The 25218-nt window shown below is 38.7% G+C and overlaps 2 protein-coding genes and 1 long non-coding RNA gene across 3 annotated transcripts; 1 reads left to right on the top strand and 2 right to left on the bottom strand.

Moving 5' to 3' along the window:
• Positions 1-953: 953 nt before the first annotated feature.
• trus (programmed cell death 2 like trus) lies at positions 954-5139 on the top strand. Its single transcript, XM_073959405.1, has 3 exons — positions 954-1166; positions 1770-2899; positions 3937-5139. The coding sequence occupies exons 1-3, from the start codon at positions 1059-1061 to the stop codon at positions 4190-4192; spliced, it is 1494 nt and encodes a 497-aa protein (XP_073815506.1). The 5' UTR covers positions 954-1058; the 3' UTR covers positions 4193-5139.
• Positions 4840-8586, bottom strand: LOC141388866 (uncharacterized). The gene is made up of 2 exons (XR_012408951.1): positions 8280-8586; positions 4840-8228 (listed from the first exon to the last, which is right to left on the bottom strand). It is a non-coding gene; the product is annotated as an uncharacterized lncRNA (long non-coding RNA).
• A 1097-nt stretch (positions 8587-9683) lies between these two features.
• LOC141388865 (F-box only protein 9) lies at positions 9684-13045 on the bottom strand. The gene is made up of 3 exons (XM_073959406.1): positions 12952-13045; positions 11372-12804; positions 9684-10622 (listed from the first exon to the last, which is right to left on the bottom strand). The coding sequence occupies exons 2-3, from the start codon at positions 12139-12141 to the stop codon at positions 9911-9913; spliced, it is 1482 nt and encodes a 493-aa protein (XP_073815507.1). The 5' UTR covers positions 12142-12804; positions 12952-13045; the 3' UTR covers positions 9684-9910.
• Between the last annotated feature and the right edge of the window lie 12173 nt (positions 13046-25218).

Here is a 25218-nt window from a genome sequence, read left to right as displayed (position 1 = left end):
TGCGGCAATTGTCAGTTTGATGGAGAGAGAGGTGAGGCATATGGTAACCCTTTGCCTCTCAGCCCCCTCTCTCACCTACAAACTGACAATTGCCGCAAGTAAACTCGCCTAATGTAAATTGGGACTTATTGTATCACCTTCTTTCTTGCACAATGGAACCACTCTAGTGTGACCTACTTCTTATGATGATTTATTTGATGTATACCATGGTACAATAATACAGGTAGCATTATCATGCCAGCTGATGGTAACATAAGCTCTGTTCCAGAACTAAAAAGTTTTTACAATTTTTACCATTTTTACACATTTTGCGTTCCCGTACACAAAATTTATATGAAAATCGTTTACGACTTTTACAAGTTTTACGACTTTTACCACTTTATAAAGTACGGGAACAGGCCAATAATGTGTCAATTGCATTGAATTTATGTCAAATTTTGACATCTTATGTTGCCAACAATTGCCGATGCGGCTACCTGTGTATTTGTACCATGATGTATACACAATAGGGCTCTGTTCCTTTACGTGCATGATGAAATAATAAGGTGGCGTAAAACGTCCAGCTGATTGGTTTCAATCTGTCAAATTTTTTGTTATTGTGAATAAATTGTATGAAAACGTAAACAAACATTTTGACATATTGAAGAATTTTCCGCCAAAAATGAGTTGTTGTTGTGCTACTTACGTGACCTGTTAAATAGATCTTGTTTACGTGCAAGAATCTTCAAGTTTTACCACTTTTTACTCGAAAAGCGTTCCTTTACTTCAGACACCATACAATTCATATGGCAGCAGTTTACAACTTTTACTACTTTTGCCGGTTTTACCATTTTCAAAAGTAAAGGAACAGACCATAGATTTGACAATTGGAACTTACTGGATTAACTAAATTCAGCCATATGTAAACCATATACCAATAAAAATACAATTACTCGTATATCGAACGATTACTTGCTATTTCATTGAGGTGGTAACTCTGGTAACACTACTAAACACACAGATCAGATTCGCAAGTGGAAAGAATTAAGACGACAGAATTTTACTAAAAATTCCAAAACATGGCTAAGAATAAAAGCACAGTTTACTTGGGCTATGATGACGAAGAGATTACAGACAAACATGCGTCCTTGTTGAATAGCACCATTAATAAAATTGGTGGAAGTGCGGTAAGTAAATTTTAGTGTTTAGTGGTCATGGTGGTGTGCAGATGTGCCTTGAAAGGAGCAAGTTGAGTTTAAGCATTAAGCTCGGATAAAATTATAATTTTTTCTATATAGACGGTCTTCGGCCGGGGATTTAAGACTTTCTGCTATGGACAGGAGCCTCTAGGGAACGGGAGCAACATTTTATTTTAAATTACAATTTTTCTGTAAGTAGCCGACATTTAACAAGGGAATTTTCGGAACTTCGGAGGCCCATATCTCAGGAAGTATGGACTTCCGCAACAAATGTTATATATATTTCTGATCAGTGTAACGAGACCTACATGTGGAAAAAATTTGGTACCGTTCCGAGCTTAATGCTTAAACTCATCTTAATCCCCTTGAAATAATTTATTAAATTTGACAATATGGGAAATAAACTAATAACAATAACTTGAATTTAGAGAAAAGTGGGTGGTAGCATTTGCATCTCGTCATCGTCTTTATATTCACGTAGTATAAACGAAATGTCTATTTTTTAAAAAAATATTTTTCTATTATTATTTCCACAACTCTTTGTGTTAATAAAAATTGATTTTTCTTCTCTTCCTTCATCTACTTCACTAGGATTGGCCAAACTGTGAAATCAAAGTACCAGCATGTCCTTTATGTGGCACAGCACGTCCTTTAATAGTACAACTGTATGCACCGCTAGAAATGTCACAATTCCATCGTACTCTTTACATATTTGCCTGTTTAAATCCGGTTTGTTCACAAAACTCTAAAAGCTGGCTGTGCGTAAGGACACAACATTTGGATACACCTGATCATAGTGATATAATAAAGGCTGTTGCTTCCCCCAAAAATAATAAGCAAAAAAAGAAAAAGGAAGCAAAACCGGCAACGGGAAAATTATCATGGTGTAGTGGTGCAGATGACTGGGGAGCTGGTGATGATGCCACGAAAATTGTGGCTGAAACCATAGAAAAAATGGACACCGAAGCTGATGAATGCAATGAATCCAATGAGGAAAATGGCAATGTGATTAGTGGAAAAAATGTCAATTTACCATTACTCTCGAGTGATGGTGATGAACGTCCTTCATCTTCGAATGAAGATGACGATGAAGATGAAAGTAATTCCATGGATAATGACCTGATTATGAATTTTAATCAAATGGATGTTAGGGCTGCACAAAACGTTGCTGAAGATCCCAATGCCAATTGTGCTGATGTCGCTGCAGGTGGCGGTGGTGGTAATGGTGTTGAAAATGAAGGAAATTACGCCTGTAGTGGTGCTTCGGCGGCAATATGTGCTGAGATCGAAGGTCCAGAGACTGATGTTGTTCTTGTCGAAACACCTCAAAAACCTGAACGTGATTTAATAGCCTTACTTAAGCATACACCGACACCGGCCGCCTTAGGACCTTTAGCTAAATTATCCGATCTAACAATTAAACCATATTTTATTGCTGTTGATTTGGAATCGGGTGGAATGTCTCAGGACTATGAATCATATGGAGGTTCTTTATCAGCCGAACATATTCGTGAACTATATCAAGAATACGTGAAACAAGATGAATCGGCTTTATCACCTGGTAGTGCTGGTGGCGGTGGTAGTGGAGCTGGAAATGCAGCTGCTGGGGCTGGTACTCCAGAAGATCAAGAATCTTATGAAAAAGCATTACCAGCCCACGGTGATCTTATGTTCCACTATTTCTTAAGTACCATACAACAGAATCCAGGACAAATTTTAAGGTAAGAACGATTTTAGAAAGACTAAAGGACCAAATTTGCCTTTACCAACCCCTCGCAGAAAAAATAAAGTAATTTTCTTTAAATCATAAGTTTTCCAGTATATCTGGCATTGGGGCGGAGATAAGACTTTCTACCTATGGAAAGATGCAAATTTGGGCTACGCGAAAAAAAAATCATTTAAATCGTACAAGAAAAACTTTGTATAAAAAACGAAAAAAAATTAAAATTTTTGACTGCAGTTTTACCAAGGCATACAAATTAAAAAAAAATTATAATGGCTCTGTTTCTTTATGTGAAAGAATCTTCACGATTTACCACTTTTTACCGCAAAGTGTTTACTTGATGTAAGCTTACAATTGATATGAGAGCAGTCCACAACTTTTTTTTATTATTTTCAAAACTTGTTACCAGGCTTATGTGCCCATTTATTTAGGTTACAAGCAAAATGCATATTCTTAAAGACATACAAACAATAGAATCTAAATCGTAAGAAAACATAAAACTAAAAATATAATTAAAAATAATATTAATGTATGGTACAAATAAAGTAGAGAACAAAATGAAGAAATAAAATAATAAAATCCCAATTAGTTATTAACAACACAATAACAAATACAAAACAAAAAGTAACCAGATTTAGACTACTGAAAAAAAGACCTTCCCTAAAAGAAGCTTATTGCCAATTAAAATCATTAAAATCAATATTAGACAAAATGTTAAAAATAAAACATATAAGCATATTAATACCTTATACAAAATTTACAATCAGTAAATATTGCATGGATCAATATGAATAAAAAACAATTTACGAATAATGCTCAAAGAGCTTTCTTTTGTAACATTTAGCAGATAACGAAAACGATTTTTAAAAGTAAAGGAACAGACCAAATAATGGAAAATGCCTTAAAAATCAATAGAGTTTGACATTGATTTCAAATTCCTCATATTCTTTAAGATTATGGCATGCGTAACCTCAATCTTGAAGAATATTGTTTCCAATGATCAACAAATTTAAATATAATTACCTCTAATTTCAGATATTCTCGTGACACATTACCTCTACTAATTGCGCCACTGCAAGAGCCTGTACCAAAGTGCCCAAATTGTAATGGTGATACAATTTGTGAAGTGCAAATTCTGTCCACATTAATACCCAAATTGAAAATGCAACAAAGCAATGAAAATGCTCCTCTGGAATATGGAAATGTGTTGGTATTTACATGTTTGAAAAGTTGTTGGGATACCCCGGATAAAATGCGCTATGAAAAAGTGATAGTACAAGCCGAAAAATAAATGCGGCACAATGAATGAACAATGTTTTGAATCCTATGAAACGAATTTACACATCGAAATGTATGTGTAAAACAGCAGCAAACGGAACAGAAGCATACCCAGAGGCTAAATACAACAGCTACATATAACACAACACAAAATCTATTAAACCAAAGCAAAACATTCAATACAAAATTCTTGAGAAAATTGTTTATAAATGCAAAGAAACTTGCATACCCTGCTCTAAACACTTATGGATTGACAAAAAAAGATGGCGATAGAAGGTAGCAAAGTGTTAAATCAGATCATATAACTATAATTACATAAATATATATGTATTTAAAATTGTGTTATCATCTTTGAAAGTTTCAAACATAAAAATACTTACATATTTTAAATAAAAAAACTAAACCAAACAAGACAAATTCTGTCCTCTCTAAAGTAAATAAAAAAATCACTAAACGGCTTCACTCAAATGGAAACTTGAACATATTTATAAGAAGAGATTGATTTTAAATAATGGTAAACGATAATTTAAGTATTTTAGAATGTAAAGAGAATGATAAAATATAACAATTATTAATAAAGTATGATTAGCACTATATAGCTTGGTCAATTTCACAGTCCACTTTTAAAGAAACTAAAATCTACGTAAAGAAAAACAAAAATTACACATTTCTTTTAGGCATTTATTAATTTATTATTGTTTTATAGTTTCTTCTCTGAAAATAGTTGTAAGTTTGAATTAAATACTCATTTCTCTTTAAATAAAAACCTATCTATTATTTCTTAACGAACGCAAAATGTGATCTCAATTTCCAAAATGTAATATGTTGAGCCATATGCAAAAAAAGAAAAATCTATTCACTTAAATTATTATGATTTTATGTAGTTTTTGAAAAAATCAAGTCAAGTAAAATTAAAAAAAATTATTAATGAAATAAAAATATTTAGTGTACAATTAGAAATGGTTTTGTGTTTAATTTTTATTATGTCACCCCGAACAAGGGAGATAGAAACAAGAAGGAGCTTGCAAACATGAACATGCTTGTGCATGTGATGGAATCCATCTTATAGGAAACTTTTCAACTTTTTTTAGAAAATGCAAGACCGATATACGGGTATGTTCTGAGACACACTTCACCTCTCACTTCACGCCTCAAGCATTATATTCGCTTATTTTTCGAGTATTTTATGGAAGGACTAGGACATACTCTTCTTTTTAAATACGTTAATGAATCTTGGCCCCATGAAATTCGTAAAAAATAGGAGTAAATGGGGTGAACAAAATGCATTAGGCGGGAAGTGAATAGAATATTCCATAATTATGTGATTTTAGTTGTTTTCAAATATTAATTTTAAAAGAATTTCACTTTTTAAAACTATTTTACGTGCGGTAAATTCCGATGGAAATATTCATGATTGCCCTGATTGGAAATTTTAGCCATCATAGTAAACCAACCAACAACGGAATAAGCCAGATAGACTTCGTGGTAGTCTGGTACACGTGTGTTAGGATGATTGGATTTAGTTGGTGGGAGCAGGAAGTTTGCCACTTCTACCGGGAAACTACATATTTATTGGGCTGAGGGTTGAGAAAGAGGTTGAGGTTGTCTGCACTGAGGGTAGACATCTTCAATGCCTCAATGATTCTAGCCTGTTTGGTGTGGAGGATCGTTGACCGATCTAAACTGTGAAAGGATGGTTTTGGTTGTTCTGGGCAGAAGTTGTAAATTAAGGTGTTGTAAATTAACAGCTTACGATGTCGGGGCTGACCACTTGATGTCTTTCGGGATGTGTCTAGGGCCTTATTCTGAACGTAATTCCTCGTGAGTTTTCTCACTCTTTCCTTTAAAATTACGGGAAATATACGTTCAGAATAAGGCTGATTATGTTGAGGTCGCACTGACAGTATCCTTGCCTTGTAATACAGATGATCCCCAGGACTGTCGAAAATCTACAAGTGGTTTTGAATTTTGGTCATTTGGAATTGTGTATATCATTTCCGATCATAATCGTACATAAAGTGAATAGGGTTGAAGATGATTTTGATGGCGAGATCTATAACGACCTTGTCAGAAGTCTGTTGATTTGTGCCTCGAGTGCACCAATGTCATGTCCAGTGGCTAGGATGGTACAATCATCCTCATACGTGATGAGTTGTATGCCATGTGGAGATGTAAAGAATTTTGAAAGAGATAAGTAGAAGATCAGAAGCGAAATAACGCCGCCTTGTGGAACACCCACTTTAATTATGAGGCTCTTCGCTCTATTGCCCCTGAATTCCACACATGCCTGGCTGCCGTTTATATAGTTACATAACCATATGCTCGACAATGCAGAATCCATGATTTCGCCAATAAGTATTATTGCATGATCAACTGTGTCGCAGGCTAAGGCAACAACAACTGTGCATTTGGAAGGTCTTGTATGATTTAGTCCATTAGCAGTGTCCTGACGCACCACCAACATGTGTTGGTGGTGCGTCAGGACATGTGCAGCATGGTAGCATTTTGCTGATGGCGCTAAGGCTTTGGATGACCTAGGCTTACTTATTTCTGCCACTACGTCCCCTGGAGTAATATACATGGGAGTTTTTTTTATCAGCCTTATTCTGAATGCAATCTCCCCGGTGGGTTTTCTCAGTCACTTCTTTAAGTTGAAACAGCAGAAAAAACTCTCGGGGAGGTTACATTCAGAATAAGGCTGAAAGTTTCGTTGCTCTCCTGAGGACGACGCTTTTGTCCCCAGTCTTTTCCGTTAAGTAAACCACAAATTGTTGGCAAAACTTAGCGCGCATTTCTTGCCATCAGCTCTACTGAAATTTACAGCGATTATTGATTTTGTCTCCCGGTAGAATCTTAAGCATAGTACACACCGGCCAACAAAACTGACAGTCATCGAGGTCTATTTTGTTAATGTCAAAGTCTAGCTGAATAATTACTTTCCCAATCTCTAAATAATACTTTACGTATTGTATATCAAACTTTATTACCTAAATAAAAGTTTTTATTTGTCAGAAAATTGTACCAAAAGTTCGTTGACTGTCAGTTTTGACTGATGGTGTGTACTCCCCTTTAGGGGTCGATCATCAATAACAATTATCGTTGAGTGGCGTTGCCAGTTGTCAAAATTGATTCACGTATGGCAACTCTCAACTGAAGTTGCGAATCTCAGTTGACGAAGCGGCCGTTTTTCAGCAACCACCAATTTTCAGTTGCAGTGAACATTTTCGAAGAAACAAGAAGTAAAATAGAAGGAAAAATAAACATTTTGTTAATAATTATTGATTCTTTGCATCATTAATTAATTTTGTGTATCAATATGGTGAAAATAACGACAAAGCAGCAGTTCGAAATATTAATTGATAAACTGAGTGAAAATCCAAACTTAGCCCAAGGAGTTCCGGAGTTTTGGTGAAACCAAAGCCACAGCGGATGAAGCGTGGAGGTCCATTTCGGACAGTTTAAACAGCCATGAACCTCCAACACGAACACCTGAAGAGTGGCAGAGTCTGGATTCACTTTAAAGCAATGTTGAAAAAGAAAATGCCTCAAAATAAAATAAACTTCAACGACACTGGTGGTGGTCCATCACAATAAGTGAATTTATCGCCTTTGGAGCGGACAACAGCAAATCTTTTGCAAATACATTTGGTGACAAATACAGTAGGTTCAGTTTAAGTACAAATGACGAACATCCTCCATCTATGTAGCCAACTACACCAGGGAATTTCATTTTTGAATAAAAATGGTTTTTATTTTGCCTTTTTTCCTCCTCTGTCAACTTCGAAACGATCCAATTTTGGCACAATTTGTCCTCTATCAAGTGGACAACTTCCTTCAATACTCTCGACAATGTAGATTGAGCCATGCAATTGTTGAAATCATTGCCATGGGACTTTTGGAAACTTCCGTCCTCCAAGAATCGCAACGATGCGCACACTTTTAAAAGTGGGGGTATTGCTGTTGATCTGTAACTTACTTTGAAGTCATCCTTTAACGTTTCCACAACGTAAACTACGGCATCCTTTGGCAATCGAAAATACGCCTTAAACCTGAAATAATTTACTGATTATACAGATCTTTCCATATGATCCTCAGCTTACAGTGCAGATGGCAATTCCAATGGATTCGACTTGTCCCTCAAATTTCTTCTAATAGATGCAATGTCCTGTACATTTTCTTCATCATCAAAAAATAATTCCACCGAACTTATCATTTTTTGGGACAGCAAATAAAACTTGACGATCCGAAGATTCAATGGGCAGGTTATATTCCAATCTTGGGTTGTTTTCCAAATTTGCTCGAAAACTCAGCCAAAATATTAAAATATTGTCCAGAATACACAAAAGAGTTATCCAAAGCGCAATTATTTTTAAAATGTTTTTTTTGGCGAATAGAGGTCACAAGTTTGAAAAAATACTGATCGATAACATGTTTATCGACCACCCAGTTGAGTTGACATTAATGGTACAACATTTCGTCTCAGTCGCGCAGACAACTGACAACGCAACTTAAGTTTAGTGGCAATACAAGATAGACCCATTAATTGTGGTCCGGCTTGTGCAAACCACCGTAAAAATCATCTACAATATGCCTCTTCCCTGATGTGCTGGTTTACGAAGTTGTTTATTTGGAATTCTTGGGTCATCTAGATTTCTCCATATTCCGATCGGAATATGGCCCGAACCCTACAAAACACGAGTCTGCCGTATTGTAAAATGACAAACCGATGAACTGACTAAACTCAGTGAAGCTACCGTGCCGTGATTTGCGTGGGAAAATCATTGAGAACTCCGAAGAGTCTCTTTGTTCAGCTATTGATTCCAGAGTACATGATGAGCATAAAAGTCACCAAGTACAATGCGGGTTATCACTTACCAAGATAGTTGATGGATTGGTGGTAACCAAGCTCTTGACTGGTGGCGATATATGTATATATTCATTGATGACTTCCTGTTCTGCTTCTTCTGTCAAAACTATATAGTTAACGCAATCACTCCACTATGGCTTTTTGAAGATGACATAGTTAACATGACTGAAATTGTTGCAATTAAGCTGGATTATCAGTAAGCATTGTGGAGCATACTAAAAATTTGCTGTGTTATTGTTAGCGTGGTTGGTTGGTCGCAGATAGTTGCGTTATGCGATGACGACTTGTAAATGCTAATTAATGGCACCTATTCGATATTGGGTTAGTGCCGCTGTCAATCGGCACATTTAGTAGAATTCTCCTCCACGCTGTGCGTCAGGTGCAGCCGTGGATTTAGTGATGGAGGTTTGCAAATTCCTCAAGTGATATTTAATACTTACCGCCTTCAACTAAATCAGAGTGCAGCCAATTAACACAAATATCTTCAATGATAGGACCAAAATTCTGTATATCATCGCTATACATTACGATCTTTTGCAATGATGTTGGGAGCAAAAGGGAATTGCACAGGCTGATGACAATTAGTTTGCCATTGCTGACATCGGATGAACATGATCAAAGGAATCTACTCAGCTGCTTAATTAATTTCATAAATTTTATTTGTATATACATGTAGAGAGAAACATAGTTTAAATAGAAGAATAAGTAAAATATGGCGCGCACCAAAAAAACTATATATAAAGCCTAAACGTATACTAATTATTAATTTTAACAAAATCACTCTTCATAAAGCTGTTGTATATTTTTTTCTTCAGCCAATTAAGATACTTTTCACTTTCGGTTTATCAAATCCTTTTTTTGGATTTATATTAGCGGTGTATCGGCCACTAAATGATAACTACGCACTGGCGAAAACCACAATGGTGGATATTTTGATGGTGTTATATCGAATTCCGATGTAGTTTCTTGTTTATTACGTACTTGCACTACAGAATAACGCAGCCATGCCAGCTGGGCAAACTTACGCTTTGATCTATTCAATATACGAAATTCAATACAATATTTGGTACTGTTCAATGCAGCCTCATCGTAAACGGAACTACCACGCCTGTGACGGCTATAGCCTCCCACATTTGTATTTGTTATGAATTTTGCAGATTGTTGTTGCTGTTTACTCAAAACAATTGTCAGAGTGCTACCGAACAAACGATAATGACCTCTCAAAATATCTGGACGTAATTGTTGAAGATTTTTAAGACGAGTCACACCCTGTTGTGGTTCATCGGCATTGGTCATCATATAGACTGTACCATCTGGTAGAAAACGAATATAACGATAATATTCAACCAATTGTACCGGGCGATAATATTGATCTTGGAAACTATTTTCACCCATGCGTACGTAAGTAGTTTTACTGATATAACAACCATTAAACAAGACACGTTCACGTTCTATAAACATTTGTCGCCAACTAGAATATCTGGGTATTATTGGGCATTGTCCATCCAATGGTAAGGTTTTGTCTTCGTCGTTCTCAGTTTGAGTAGTTAAAGTGCCAACATTTGGTCCCCAAACTCTGAAATTTAAAGAAGAATATTATTTAAAAAAGTGATAGCATGAAAATTTAATGTTCAAGTGAGAATCCCAGAAATCTCTACATATACAACACAAAAAATAACATCAACTGGATCTGTGACTGTTTTGTCGATAGTCATTTGAGCTTCAGTCATTTGGCGACTTTACGCTGACTGATTCGACGAGGCAACCCCGGTACAGATGGAGCGAATCATATTTTTTTCTGCTGAGGAGGAATCACATCAATTTGCAATCGATTGTGTTGCAACTGCCATTAGAAACGCTAAATGATCCAGAGTGTATGATCCTGACGGATGGTACTGCTAAAACATCTGAATGAGCAACCAAAGTCCTCAAGCTGTCGCTAGCCACCCACATCGTGTCCAAAGTGGGGAAAATGGACAGGGCCCCTATTGAAATTAGCTAGATGTTAAGTAACTCCACCTCGCGTTGATCCCGAGTCAGCAGTTTTACCAAAGGTAGCTCTTTTAAGTCTGATTGCAACGATATATAACTTTTGTCCAGGAAATTTTTACTTCCCATTTGAGGTTGTTGTAAGAGTGTAAATGTTGGGCAAAAGAAAAGTTGATTCATAGCCAAGTTTGGATCTGTTCAAAGCATAAAGTCTAAAATTCAGGATAAGGACAGCTGCTTTTTCGAAACTTCAGTTTGAAATTAGGAAATATGTTCTTTAGCTTTAATTTCCTAACCAAACTCAAATAATTTAATTAATTCAACTTCTTTACTCACCTAACACATGCTGAACGCCACAGCTCTTCATCTCGTGCCACCAAATACATGCCCTTGCAGACTGCAGCACATTGTTCCAATGAACGCATATCCAGCTGAGAGGATACAACCCAACGCATTATGTACAACAGTAACTCTGGCGGCAATTCGGAAATGTGCATTTCTGTGCTAATAACTCCCGGATCACGATTGCTTAAAATCAATTTGCCATTATAGTTATGGGATAAATCCGATTGAAATTTTTCATATAAATCATCGATAATATCATCTTCAGCCAATTCATCTGGACTTTGTTGGTCCAGTGGTTTTTGTTCCGCATTTTTGTTATTGATTTGCTGTTGAGCATTTAATTTCAATTTTTGCTGCTCATAATAGGTAAATTCAACATTTGGTTCTATTTGGACAGCTTTACGATAAAATGGTATAGCATCATAGACTTTGCCACGTTTCTCCAGCTCTACGGCTTTATGAAAATAACTCTTGGCCAAGGCATCACGATCAGAAGCTTCTTTTGTAATACCCAATGGAGCAATAACATCTTCAACTTCCTTTTCTTCTGCAACCGTTTCATTTTTATTAACATCTTCACCAGTTTGCTTCTGCTTTAATTCCTTTTGCCAGTCGGCACGAAAATCTTCCAATGCTGCATTAAAATCCTTTGGCATGTTTTGAAATGCCTGCAAAGAAGATTCCAAGGAATCATCTTCTCCTCCGCCAGCATTGGAATCTGTGGGACCAACACCACCGCCTGATAAGTCCGAGCTAGACATCTCGGCAAGCTTTACCGTAAATACTCCTTAGTTTTATAACCTTTGCCTTATCTCTATTTAATGGATAATTTTGACTTGTAAACTGTTTAAACCAATTCCAGACTGCCGTCTAGTTCACGGTCGGTGTATCTGTTTATAATGAAAGGTGGGGCGTATTGCTGATAGACCGTGGTTAACACTAAAATCTTATTTGGCAAATTTTTCTTGGAAGCTGGTAAAATTTGTTGGTAAATATACAAACAGCTTGTCATCATAGGCTTAGGAGAACTTCGACGTAAAAGAGTCAGTATTTTATAAATAATTAGTTCAAAAACACTTTAAATTTTTTTAGACTGAATAATTATTTTTTCACTTGTTGCCTTTGTTACTTTAAAACACTGAAGTCCTTTATCCTCTTTTCGTTTTCTTGAGGAATTTATTGCATTTTATAGGTGTTTCAATTTGTATAAAATTTGCGACTTATTCTTTTCTCTACACATATATTTTGCACCGGTCCTTCTTCGTTATAGTTTCTTCCATGACCTTGTTTGGTTTTGAATGAGCAAACAAAAAGGATGTTGTAAGATGTTGTCCCTACCACATCCCACGTTTGCTATTTACAGATCAGCTGTTTGCTGTTGACAAATGCATGACAACATAAACAAGGTAGATGCATCAGCCAAGCTGATCACATGGCATGGTACAATAATACAGGTAGCATTGTCATGCCAGCTGATGGTAACATAATGTGTCAATTGCATTGAATTTATGTCAAATTTTGACATCTTATGTTGCCAACAATTACCGATGCGGCTACCTGTGTATTTGTACCATGTCACATGGGGAAATAATGGAAGTAGATGCATCGGCAAATATCTTCAAAAAACTAGTTCGCTATTGTGTTGATTTTAATTAATCGAAGTTGTTATTAATTAATGAGTATTGTTCTCTTCCAGCACTTGCAAGAAGTTGCAATTTTTTAATAGCTCTGCTCCTTTAACCCTGCTACTACGTTAGAAAAAAATCACATACGCTATGTTATGCTATGTTTACATTTACGAAATCCACTCGATTTCATCTGTCAAATTCATAGGTTAAACGTCAAATGAAATCCAATGGATTTGAGATGAGATATCATTTGACGTTTGAGCTATGGAATTGACAGATGAAATCGAGTGGATTTCGTAAATGTAAACTTAGCATTAGGGTCATTTGATGACCCATTTATTGAAAAAAATTATATGTTACACATTTTTAAACGTTTTTTTAGGCTGGGGATAATAGCTTGAAGTGTTTACTTACTTACTTAGGTGGCCTTTTACAGAACATTTGTTACATAAGCCGAACTAAGAAAAAATCTCCAATCCTCTCTGTTTGCTGCTGTATTTTCCCAATCTGGGATATGTAGCTTTGTGATATCTCGTTTCACTTGTTCGCTCCAACGAAGCTTTGGCCTTCCAGATCTGCGAGAACCTCCATGCGGCCCGTATTTATACGCCTTTTTAGCGGGTTCATCATCACTCATTCTTATAACATGGCCTAGCCATCGCAATCGTTGTATCTCGATTCGTTCAACTATATTGATGTCATTGTATAGTTGATACAGCTCGATGTTCATACGACGCCGATATTCGCCGTCAACACAGATTGGCCCGTAGATCTTTCGAAGAATTTTTCTCTCAAACACACAAAGCACTGCCTTATCTGCTTGAGCAAGTACCCATGCTTCGGAACCATACATTAGCACGGGTAGTATCAGTGTTTTGTACAGTGTTATTTTTGTTTGACGAGAGGTGGCTTTATTCCTAAACTGCTTACTCAGCCCAAAGTAGCATCTGTTAGCCAACACTATTCTTCTTCGTATTTCACAACTGATGTTATTTGTTGTGTTTATGGCGGTGCCGAGGTAGACGAAGTCCTTTACTACCTCAAAATTAAAGGGACCAAAATTCACAGATGGTGCGGTGTTTATGGACATATTACGCGTCGATACCATCAACTTGGTTTTTACGCCGTTTACTGCCAGACCAACTTTAGCAGATTCTCTTTCGACTTTTGCAAAGGTGTCAGTTACTTCCTTTACCGATCGACCCATGATGTCAATGTCGTCGGCATAAGCCAGTAACATGTGGCTGTTCGTGTATATCGTTCCATTTCTTTTGACCTTCGTGTCTCGTATGACCTTTTCCAGTAGGATGTTAAATAGATCACACGACAGGCCGTCTCCTTGTCTGAAACCTCTTTTGGTAGTAAACTCTTCGGAGAGGTTCTTTCCAATTTTAACTGAGGATCTCGTCTCAGTTAATGTCATTCTACAAAGTCGAATGAGCTTTGCAGGAATACCAAAATCAGACATGGCTTGGAACACCTTTGAACGTATAGGGCTGTCGAATGCTGCTTTATAATCGACGAAAAGATGGAAGGTGTCGATCTGCATTTCTTGGCTCTTTTCCAGGATTTGTCTCAAGGTAAATATCTGGTCAATGGTGGATTTGCCAGGTCTAAAGCCGCACTGATAGGGTTGAAGTGTTTATTAGAGAATTTTTTTGTCTGATCACTAATAAATTCAGTAAAGAACTAAAAATTTACATAAATTCGATGTCAATATTATCGGCAAAAAATCTGTCACTGAACTGAAAGCATTAGGATTCGTTGTTATTGAATGTAAAAATTACAACAATAAATGCCAATTGTTGGTATTCTTTATTTATTTTTTGCTTTGTTGTCATCTAAAACAAGAAAAATATGTAAGGAAAATGCTAAAAAAAAAATAAAATTAAATTTTGACATGCCACATTATATACGCACGGGGTCATAAAATGACCCTAACATGTTATGTGTATACACATGCAATAAATAGAACAAAATATTGATGAGACTAATTGATTTCAGTATATCTCAAAAATTCATGCACTGAGTAGTAAGGACTTTTAATTATGTATATCCCACCAGTAAGACATACGGTGATGATAAATACGATTTGGGTCATCAAATGACCCCAACGTAAAAGCAGGGTTTAGTGCAAGTATCTTCAAGTTTTACCATTTTTTACTCAAAAAGCGTTCCTTTACTTCAGACACCATACAATTTATATGGGAGCAGTTTACAACTTTTACTACTTTTGCCGGTTTTTCCACTTGCAAAAGTAAAGGAACGGACCAAATACGATAACCTTTTTTTCCTTTGTTATCGAAAAAAGAATAGTGAAAATTAGTAGATTCTTGCAGTACGTGATCTCTGGGGATATAGCCTTTAGTGGAGCTGGCAAACTATCGATATTCCCAATATCAAATATTTATTTCTTCAATATTTCATTTCAAAAAGTCGCTAGCTTTCGATATTATTGTTATTTTGTCATCACAAATAGGGTTGTTGTTGTAAAGGCCTGGGTACATAAGCCTGGTTGCCTTGCTTTCCTGCTTCATTTCTGACATAATAAAAATAAAAGAATAGAGAAGACCGAGAAAATTTCAAACCAGGGGCCTAATTACGTGATTCGATTCGATCGAGTATTTGCTCGTGAAAAAGATTTCGACACGATAAAAAAGCGGCATGACGAGATTCGATCGAAATCGTTGATCGAATGTTTCGAGAGTAACCGGTAATCGAACTATGAAAACCTATGTGTACTATAGGGAATATTATGAAGGTAGATGTAAAAAAGGTGTTTTTTGAAAGCAAGAACAAAAAAAAAAAAACAAAATTATGAATGAAAAATGTAAATATTTGTGGAATTTGTTGAACGATACATTCAATAATAATTTCGGAATGAAGTTGTGCTATGAAAATAAGAAAATTATTAATTCTTGCAAAATCTTTTTGACATTGTTGTAACGGATTGCTGATACATCTACCTTAATAATCCTCTCTCAAAATAAATGAGAGAGAGTTTGGTGGATGTTTTGCATTAGCCTCTCTGAGAGAATATTTCTTTTGGTAAACAACGGGGGATGAAATGTTTAAAATGTACTTCCCTTATACAATAAAGGCTATTAATATTAAATATTTTTTTTTCTTTTTCCAGAAATGCTTATTTTTCAACTTATTTTTTAACGACTGCAAAAGTAATTTTTGGTTAATGACTGCATGCATTTTAATTCTAAATTTATCACAATTTCTCAAAACGACTGCAAAGGACTTTTTCCAATTTCTCTTATTATTTTGTCTAAAAATGCTGCCAATTATTTACTAACATCGTTTTTCTTCTATAACACGACAACAAACAACAATTTTTACATTTTAAACAAAAAGACAATAAGGAAATCTTTCATTTTATTTGATTACGATAGGTAATTTGGCCTCGAGAAATTACTCGCAAATTTATGCACAATTACTCGATAATTTTACTCGATAACGAATGTTGTCATCCCAACTTTGAGTACTCAGGTCGAAACAACATCGTAAACAAATAACATGAAAGATTTCTTATGCTTGGTTTACATTTACGAAATCCACTCGTTTTCAACTGCCAATTCTCTGCGTATACGTCAAATGAAATCTCATCTGAAATCCATTACGTTTCATTAGTAGATTCTAAACTCGAAAGCTATAAAAAACCCTACGGCCTACATCTGTATGTAGGCCTTTCGGTATCTTCCCACAAAAGTCTGAAAATTCAATTTTTTTTGTTTGAGCTTAGGTTAGGTTAGGTTTAGGATGCGCAGCTGCCGTGCTGGCAGCCACTCCACTCGGAGACCTTGAGGTCCATTGTGATCATCCTGACTATTGAAGTATATATGTTGTATTTGATGAAGTGATTATAGATGCTGCTGTATGGTGAAGTGTACATAGTAGGTGACATGGTAAAATAATTAAAGGTAGTCGCATCTCAAAAATGTATGTAAATGCAACTCTGTATATCTGTACTTTACCGAGTCAAATACAAATCAAAACAAAGATTATATGACATTTAATAACAAAAACAAAATATTGTTTATTTGTTTTTGAAATACCGACAATAAAAAATGTTAATCCAAACATTTAAAAAAAGAGAACAAAATATATTTGTGCACCATTTGGAGAAAGCTTATACATGCGTGTGACCCTTTAAATACATTTGTGATTTAATTTTGGAATATCCTTTACGATGTTTACCATGCCTGTGAATGTATGTTGATGTCTGTTTCGAATATGAAATCATTAAAAACCGTGTTTCTCGTTCATAGGACCAATTTGCAGAACATTTGGAATAATCCAGAACAGAAGAAAAATATCCAGTTTTGCGGTTTAAACCGGAATTTATGACTGGTCAGAACATGTACACAAGGTCTTGCAATGTTTCTTATGACTTGCAGCTGGTCACAAGATTCCATTAATTTTCATGATAGCGCCGCCGTTTTATATTGACTAATAATTAAAAAGTATATGAAGATTAAATGAAAAATCTAAATCAATAGCTTTTTTAATGTTTTATTGAAACAAAACAAAGTCGAGTTTCTATAAAGATAAACCTTTAGACAATAATCTAACCCATGGTACAATGAATCTACCATGAATCTAACCAAGAACTTTGCATGTATCTTATGTGCAGAATGCATATAGGTATAATGTTGAAAAGATTCATATCCATCAAATCTTTTTTCTAGCTACTGCGGCTATTGTGAGATTCTAGTGAATACAATATTGTTTGTCCATATTCAGCTCAAAGACAATAATGTTGCGAGGTTTATATTTCTTCCGAATAGAGGCTTGATGAGCAACAGCAACGATTCGTAAGATGAATTTGTAAATCGAAATAATAGGCACAAAGCGAGGACCGAGCACGAACGTTCTTCATATTGGCGTTATCCAAAAAGCTGATTTTCAAATCAAATTTTCATTTCAGTTTAAATAATAACTGATGTATTTACATTTGTATATATGTATGTGTGTATGTGTACTACAAATATTTGTCAGAATACGTTTGACAATGAACGTACTTCAAATTCAAAATATGAAAAAAATTTGTATCAGCTGTTAGCACGGGGTTACCTTTTATCATTCTACCATGAGTAGGTGATGGTGTGAAGTAGAAGTGTGATATGTTGTTTATTATTATGTCATGTTCACACGAGCGTTTGAAGTACGCTGTTCGAGAGTCGAAATACGTACACGAATTAACCCGTTTCCACGACACCATTCGTTGTTCACCGTAACGTATTTCAATTCTTCTCACTTTTTGTTTCCTGGTTTTTAAGGAAATTTGAACAAAAAACACACATGATACACATTAAATGAACAGGAAATACAATAGCCATTTCTTTTAATGTATGTTTTATATTTAATTACATGTTTTTCATCATATTTTCCATAAATTCTGTAAATTTAGCTATTTTCAATATATTTTTATGTATGTATTTCTATTTTCAAAATTAAGGAGAGAGAGACATGTCAAAACAATATTTGTGTATACAGACTTTCAGGCAAGTATTTGATTTTTTGTTTCTAGATTTGTACGCGAAATTAAAACAATGGACCAAAAATGGAACTGCAATGAAAGAGAATAGAAAATTTGCTATGCTTTGAACGTATACTAATCGTTGAACCGTTTACTTTTAATTCATGTTTTCCAGTTTTTCTAAAAAGCCCTACATTTTTAAATTTTATATTTTGTCTGTCATAATAAATTTATTTCGATAAATGCTCTCATTTGTTAGAGATGGGACTTATTTTATCGTTGTTCGGAGAGTATTTCTACTCGAACAACGTAGTAAAATCGTCGTTCGTTCACAAAATTTTGTATGGGGAAATAAGTAATTTATTCGTAGTTATGGGTCGAACAACGAATAGAGAACGAACGACGTACCGTGGAAACGGCACATTATGGATTTGTTATTTGATGTTACGTGTGGTGATGATGGTGTACAGGAGTCATGAGTTAAGATGTATGTTTTGAATGGTGCATATGTTGATACAAGGCTGTTGATGATGATGAAGTGTGCGGTTGTGGATTTTATGGATGGATGATGGATAGTGCTGAAGGGAAGATTCAATGTGGACTATGGATGAGATGATATTAGATGCTGCTATGTGGTGATGTGTGAGTGCTGATGATGTTGATGTGTAGTGGGAAGTGTGATGTGATTCTTGTTATTGGCGAGGCTGCATAATGTTGCGTGACTACAGATTATGGTGTTGTGTGACTGATGGGTATATGGTGATTTGTGCATACGGTATACGGTGGTGCGTGAGTGCAGATGGTGTGATGTGTTCCTTGTTGTGAGCGATTCTGTATGATGTTGTGAGACTGCAGATTATATTCTGAATGGTGCTGTAGGCCTGCAGATGATGATGCAAGGCTGTTTATGATGATATGGTGAGCTATGTGGGAGGAGATTGTGGATTAGGTGGAAAGATGGGAAGGAGGGAAGGTGAAAATGATAAGACAAAAGAGAAAAGAATAAGAAGAGAGAGTAATTGTAAAGGAGAGTAACAGATTGTTTTAAGAAGAAGAAAAAGAGATTATTTTCTTAGACTGTGTTAAGCCTGTTCTGACCCGCCCCAGAGCCACTTTAGACTCTTACAGTAAACCACCAGGATAGTAGGGTCAATAGAGGAGAAGTAAGATAGAGAGTCAATCACATGTACACCAAATAGTCTATGCCTTTTGGCCATCAGTCTAGGACATCTACATAAAAGGTGTTCGATTGTCTCCGTTTCCTCCTCATCCTCGCATAACCTACAGTACTCAATGTTATTATCATCCCACTTACATGTCAAAGATCTTATTCTACAGTGGCCAGTAATGACCCCTGTAGCTATTCTGATTTCCGACTTGCATAGTGAGAGAAGGGACGCAGTTCTACGCCCTGAGATTGCCGGCCAGATTGACTTCGACACCTTGCAACCAGGTGCGTCTTGCCAAATTCTTACGGTTTTCTCTGCATAGAACTGACTGAGTTTGCCGAGGAAGTAGCAGAGCGGTGGCCTGACATATTCCTCTACCGTAAGGTCAGGGGACTGGGAACCACGCCTTGCTAATTCGTCAACAATCTCGTTTCCTTCAACATTGCAGTGTCCTGGCACCCAACAAAGGTTAACGCTTAAATTACATGTTTTTAAGGTGGACCTACAATTTTGAACGATCCTAGATTTGATAGTTTATGACCCAAGCGCCTTAAGGGCAGCCTGACTATCTACGTAGACTGTGACTGTCCTACCTACTTGATCCGTCAGTCCTACTACCAATTCCAGGGCCTTCAATACTGCGAAGACTTCCGCTTGAAAAACACTGCAATTTGTATTGAGCTTATATGAACGCCTAATGTTCAGCTCCTCACAGTACACCCCCGCTCCAGTACCTTCAGCCATCTTAGAACCATCAGTAAAGATGGAGAGGCTATCGGGTAGTGGCCTGCCATGCTCCCATTCACTTCTGTCAGGGATAGAGACCTTCGCTGCATCGAAATCCAGCGAAGGCGAAATGTAGTCAGTTACACTCCCTACGTCACTGAGTCCGATCAGACCGCTGAGCTGGTGTAAGATACTAGCATGTCCAGACCCAGAGGATCGCCAAAGATTAAGCTCCTTGAGCCTCAAGGCACTACGGGATGCTAGATACTGAACAGAAATGTCCAGTGGCTGGATGTTCAGTATTGCACTCAGTGCCGCTTGAGGGGTGCTTCTCACTGCTCCTGTAATAAGAACTGAAGCAGATCTTTGCACAGTAGCTAACCTGGACAAATTGGACTTGCTATTCAGGGATTGCCACCAAACAAGACACCCATAGGTCAAAATGGGGCATACCACTGTCAAGAACAACCAGTGTATGATATGTGGTCTCAGACCCCAGCTCCTACCTATTGAGTTCTTGCAAGAATAGAGTGCAATTAGACCCCTCTTAGTGCGCTCCTCCGTGTTCCTTTTCCATCTAAGTTGATGGTCAAGAATCACTCCCAGGTACTTCGCCTCCGTAGAAAGATTTAGCTGCACTCCATCTAGTGTTGGTGGAACGAACTCGGCGGTCTTTCTTTTTCTAGTAAAGAGCACCAGCTCTGTCTTTGCCGGATTCACGCCAAGTCCATTGGTGTGAGCCCAGCGTGAGAGTTTGGCAAGTGCTCTTTGCATTAAATCAGACAATGTGGACAGAAATTTCCCGCTAATCAGGATGACCACATCATCCGCATAAGCAACTACCTTAGTTCCTAGATTGTCGAATTCCCTGAGTATCCCATTTATCACCAGTAGCCAGAGCAAGGGCGATAGGACTCCCCCCTGCGGTGTGCCTCTGGTGACAGATCTCCTAATGGAGCTCTCCCCAATATTTGAATTGATAAGCCTGCTTCTAAGCATGCTGTCAATCCAATCTATTAGGATAGGGGGGACACCCAGCGATTCAAGAGAGGAGTGGATCGATTCGAGTTTCACGTTGTTAAAGGCACCCTCTATATCCAGAAAGGCAGCCAAGGTGAAATTCGATTCAACCATATTGTTCTCTATATAACCCACGACACAATGTAGCGCTGTTTCTGTTGATTTCCCTTTAATATAAGCGTGTTGTGATTCGCTAATAAGGTCTCGTCTGAAGAAAGTTCTAATTTCTAAGTCTAACAACCTTTCCAAAGTCTTTAAGAGAAAGGAGGAAAGACTAATCGGCCTGTAGTCCTTCGGCAGTGAGTGACTTGGTTTCCCAGCTTTGGGAATATAGGTCACTGTTACCTCTTTCCACAGTGCCGGTATGTGCGATAGTAGTAAACAAGCCCTAAAAATCTTCTGAAGAATGGTTATCAAAACAGTCGGTGCGTTCTGAAGCATCGCTGGAGTGATTCCATCAGGTTCAGGAGACTTATATGGCTGAAAAGTACTAATCGCCCATGAGATTTTGTGGTGGCTTATTAATCTATTGACAAGAGCCACTTCCCCCGGAGTGCGGGTCCTGCTTCTGTCCACACAAGGTGTACTCACTTCCGGGGAAATGTGTTCCTGTCAACAGATCTAGAGTCTCTAGAGCGGAGTTAGTCCAGGTACCGTCATCCCGTTTGATGCTCCCAAAGGGTTTAGGGTCCTTCGAGATCACCTTACGAAATCTCGCTGCTGCATTAACCCCCTCTATGGATTCACTAAAGCTTTTCCACGAGTCTCTCTTAGCTTTCCTGATTTCACTTTTATACCGATTGAAACTCTCTCTGTAGAGGTTCCAATCGGTATCAGATTTGGTGCTGTTAGCTTTATTAAAAGCTTTCCTGCTATTTTTCCTAAGCTTTGCTAGCTCGTTGTTCCACCAGACTGGTTGAGTTCTCCTACCAGGATAAGATAATGGGCAAGACTTCTCATAACAACCCTGGAGGACACGCGTGAGATCTGCAACTTGGCCATCTATTTCCTCCGTTGTGCGTGGTTCAGGGAACTCACACAACCTCGAGGAAACGAGGGAGTTGTAGTTTTCCCAGTTTGTCCTCCTTGGATTCCTATGAGGCGGTTGCCTTTTACTTCCATGGTGGACTTGAAAGTGTATCGCTCTGTGATCTGAAAAGGAGCACTCCTCCGATACCCTCCAGTCCACTATGGCTGTATCTTCCATATTTGTAAGGGTGAGATCAATAACCTCCTCCCTTACCCTATTATGGAAGGTGGCAGTGTTACCCCTATTACATACTCGTAGATTATTAGCTAAAATAAAATCGAATATGGACTCACCTCTCGCATTGGTGTCTCTACTTCCCCAGTGGAAGTGATGTGCATTTGCATCGCAGCCCATCACCAAGCTGCATCTGCCCGTCGTCTCCTCCACTAGTTTGCGCACCAATCCGCTTGGTGGGTCGGGAGCCTCATACGGCATGTAGACCGAGGCCAGAACTAAAGCCCTACCGGTAACTTCGTCTAGCCTCACTACAGTCGTATCGCCATCACTGTAATTGTAGAGTTGAATAAGGTTTAGACTTTTCCTAGCTACAATACAGGTTCTTACCTTGTCTCCATTATTCGTATAGAATAATGAGAAGTGCTCATTGTTTAGTCCAGAAACCCTATTTTTATACAAATAGGGTTCCTGGACCAAAGCAATATCTACTGCAGAGTCTGTGAGGGAGAGAAGGAGTTCAGCAGCCGCAGCCTTACAGTGATGCAGATTGATCTGCAGCACCCGAAGGCCATGCTGCTGAACTACCTTACTGCGACTTCGAGAGCCGGAACCGAAGTCCTCCGGACCCGAAAAACAGCACTCCCCCACAGTCTCTGATGTAGTCCGCACTCTCATCATCTATGGTGAATCGCATCACCATGCCGTCTCTCTCCTTAAAGTGCTTGAGGAGCCTCCAGCCATCCACAGAAAGGCCCCGGTTCTGCTTCCTCAGCATCTTGACTACTTCCCCTGCATCAGAGTCAGGAGGAGGCACCCACGTTGTGGCTACACTCCTCCTGGGTATCTCATCAACAGGGACAGCAGCCAGCATGCAGCCGTCCCAGAGGTCACCAGCACCCTCTATCAACTGGATGAGGAAGTCTCTCGACTCCTCATCCTGGCAATAGAGGATTCTGATTCCCCTTTGGATAACCGCCCTGCCGAAGCCGGTCTTGCCGGCGTCAACCTCATCGGAGGTGATGGCCTTCCGGAGAAGGCGTTCCACTGCGATCCAGTGCGTATCGCTGATCCTCCCATCCAGATCAGCCTTATTGATGATTGCCACACGGAGATTCTCCGGGGCGATCACCCCTTCTAGGCTCGCTGGCTTCGGTGTCCTGTCATTTGAAGACCGTGAGGGCAGCGGACTTGGGTCAGCTTTACTGGCCCTCCCAGGTTGAGCCCCTACTGTCTTCATATGACCGGTCCCCTGTGAGCGCGGGTCCATTAGGTTGGTCGGTCGACGATCCACCACCCTCTTGGCAACAGGATGCGGATCCTCAGAGGACCTGACCCTCTTAACGCATTCCTGCGCAGATGTCCTTGAGTATCCGCTCTGCTTAGAGGTCGATGGTCCATCTCCCGCCACCACCCCATGGCCTTTCACAGTGCCAGCACCGCCCTTCACATCAGAAGGGTGAGGTCTAGCAGGTGACGATGGCTTTACAGTGGTCTGTTGCCCAGTCCTCTGCACAGTCGCCCCTACTAGATCCGCACCTTTCTTTACCCCGGCGGGTCCGATGGCAGCCACCGACGAGACAGTCGACATAGGCGGTACCTTTGGCGGCTGTCTAGCTTGTGGCTGCGATCTTCCCTGCGCCAACTTCGAAACGGAAGGGATCACACCAGTGTTTCCCTTGCGTTCCGTCGTTTTCGGGGCCGGTGGAGCCAACCTGCTCGATCCTACCGCGGTCGTCAAAGACGTCCGCAAAGGGCTCGAGCAGTTTGACAGCACCGGATTTGCATTTTTCCCTGTAGAGGTTGCCCTTGTCTCAGCCGCTGGGCTGGAGACTGCAGCCTCGACAGGGGTCGTAATTTGGTCGATTGGCAGGAAGATCTTTTCAATGTGAGGGTATTTCCGTTCGAAACGCCTCACAAATCGGATCTTCAGGCCAATTTCCCTAAATTCCGACTGGGTCACCTCGGAAGGGTCTTTGCCAATAAACCTCTGGCAGTAGAAGACAGCTCTACGATAGTTGTATCTATCTTTTTTCTGCCGAGATTTATTGGCTTTGGTTGATGGAGACTTTGGAGAGGCCGTCGTCGTATCTTCCTCCAAAGCATCCTCCACCAAGGCATCTTGCCTGTTTAGGGGGGGCTTGTCGGAATCGACCGACACTTCAGCCCCTGAGGGAGCCGGATCCCCGACCGTAAGGTTGGAGCTCTCCAGTGCACGAGAGAGAGTAGCGGTGGATGATTGAGATGGGATAATTGTAATATCCATCTCATCATCCTCCCAACTCTCCCAGTCCCATGGAGGGGGGCTCTCCTGACTTAGTCGGAGACTATCGCTGTCCCTCAGGAGCTCGAGCAATTCCCTGCTCTGCTTATTGATGGCGTCGTTCACACTGTCCACTGTCGTTCTATCAACGTCCCCGCCCAGGGATTGAGTATTCGCACGAGGTGCAACATTGTCCGGGTTCATAGCCATGGTCGATGATGAGGGTGTATCGGAATTGGGGTTGTTTGTTTTTATATTTAATTCTTTATCCATAAGTAGATGAGTTTATGGGGGAACTGAGGACGGACATGGCATAGCCCTCCACTACCATGACTAGGGC

The sequence above is a fragment of the Musca autumnalis genome, unplaced genomic scaffold, assembly GCF_047663935.1.
Source record: "Musca autumnalis isolate F117 unplaced genomic scaffold, ASM4766393v1 scaffold_1, whole genome shotgun sequence".
NCBI classification, from domain to species: domain Eukaryota; kingdom Metazoa; phylum Arthropoda; class Insecta; order Diptera; family Muscidae; genus Musca; species Musca autumnalis.
Note: the sequence above shows the minus strand (reverse complement) of the source record. Positions and strands in the feature narration are given on the sequence as shown.

What these genes read in the sequence shown, in the direction of transcription:
- LOC141388865 (XM_073959406.1), bottom strand. Translation starts at nt 12,141, where the DNA reads ATGTCTAGCTCGGACTTATCAGGCGGTGGTGTTGGTCCCACAGATTCC. An exon ending in TGGCGTTCAGCATGTGTTAG is followed by an intron (nt 10,623 to 11,371) that starts GTGAGTAAAGAA and finishes TTTAAATTTCAG; the next exon opens with AGTTTGGGGACCAAATGTTG.
- trus (XM_073959405.1), top strand. Translation starts at nt 1,059, where the DNA reads ATGGCTAAGAATAAAAGCACAGTTTACTTGGGCTATGATGACGAAGAG. An exon ending in ATAAAATTGGTGGAAGTGCG is followed by an intron (nt 1,167 to 1,769) that starts GTAAGTAAATTT and finishes CTACTTCACTAG; the next exon opens with GATTGGCCAAACTGTGAAAT. An exon ending in AATCCAGGACAAATTTTAAG is followed by an intron (nt 2,900 to 3,936) that starts GTAAGAACGATT and finishes CTCTAATTTCAG; the next exon opens with ATATTCTCGTGACACATTAC.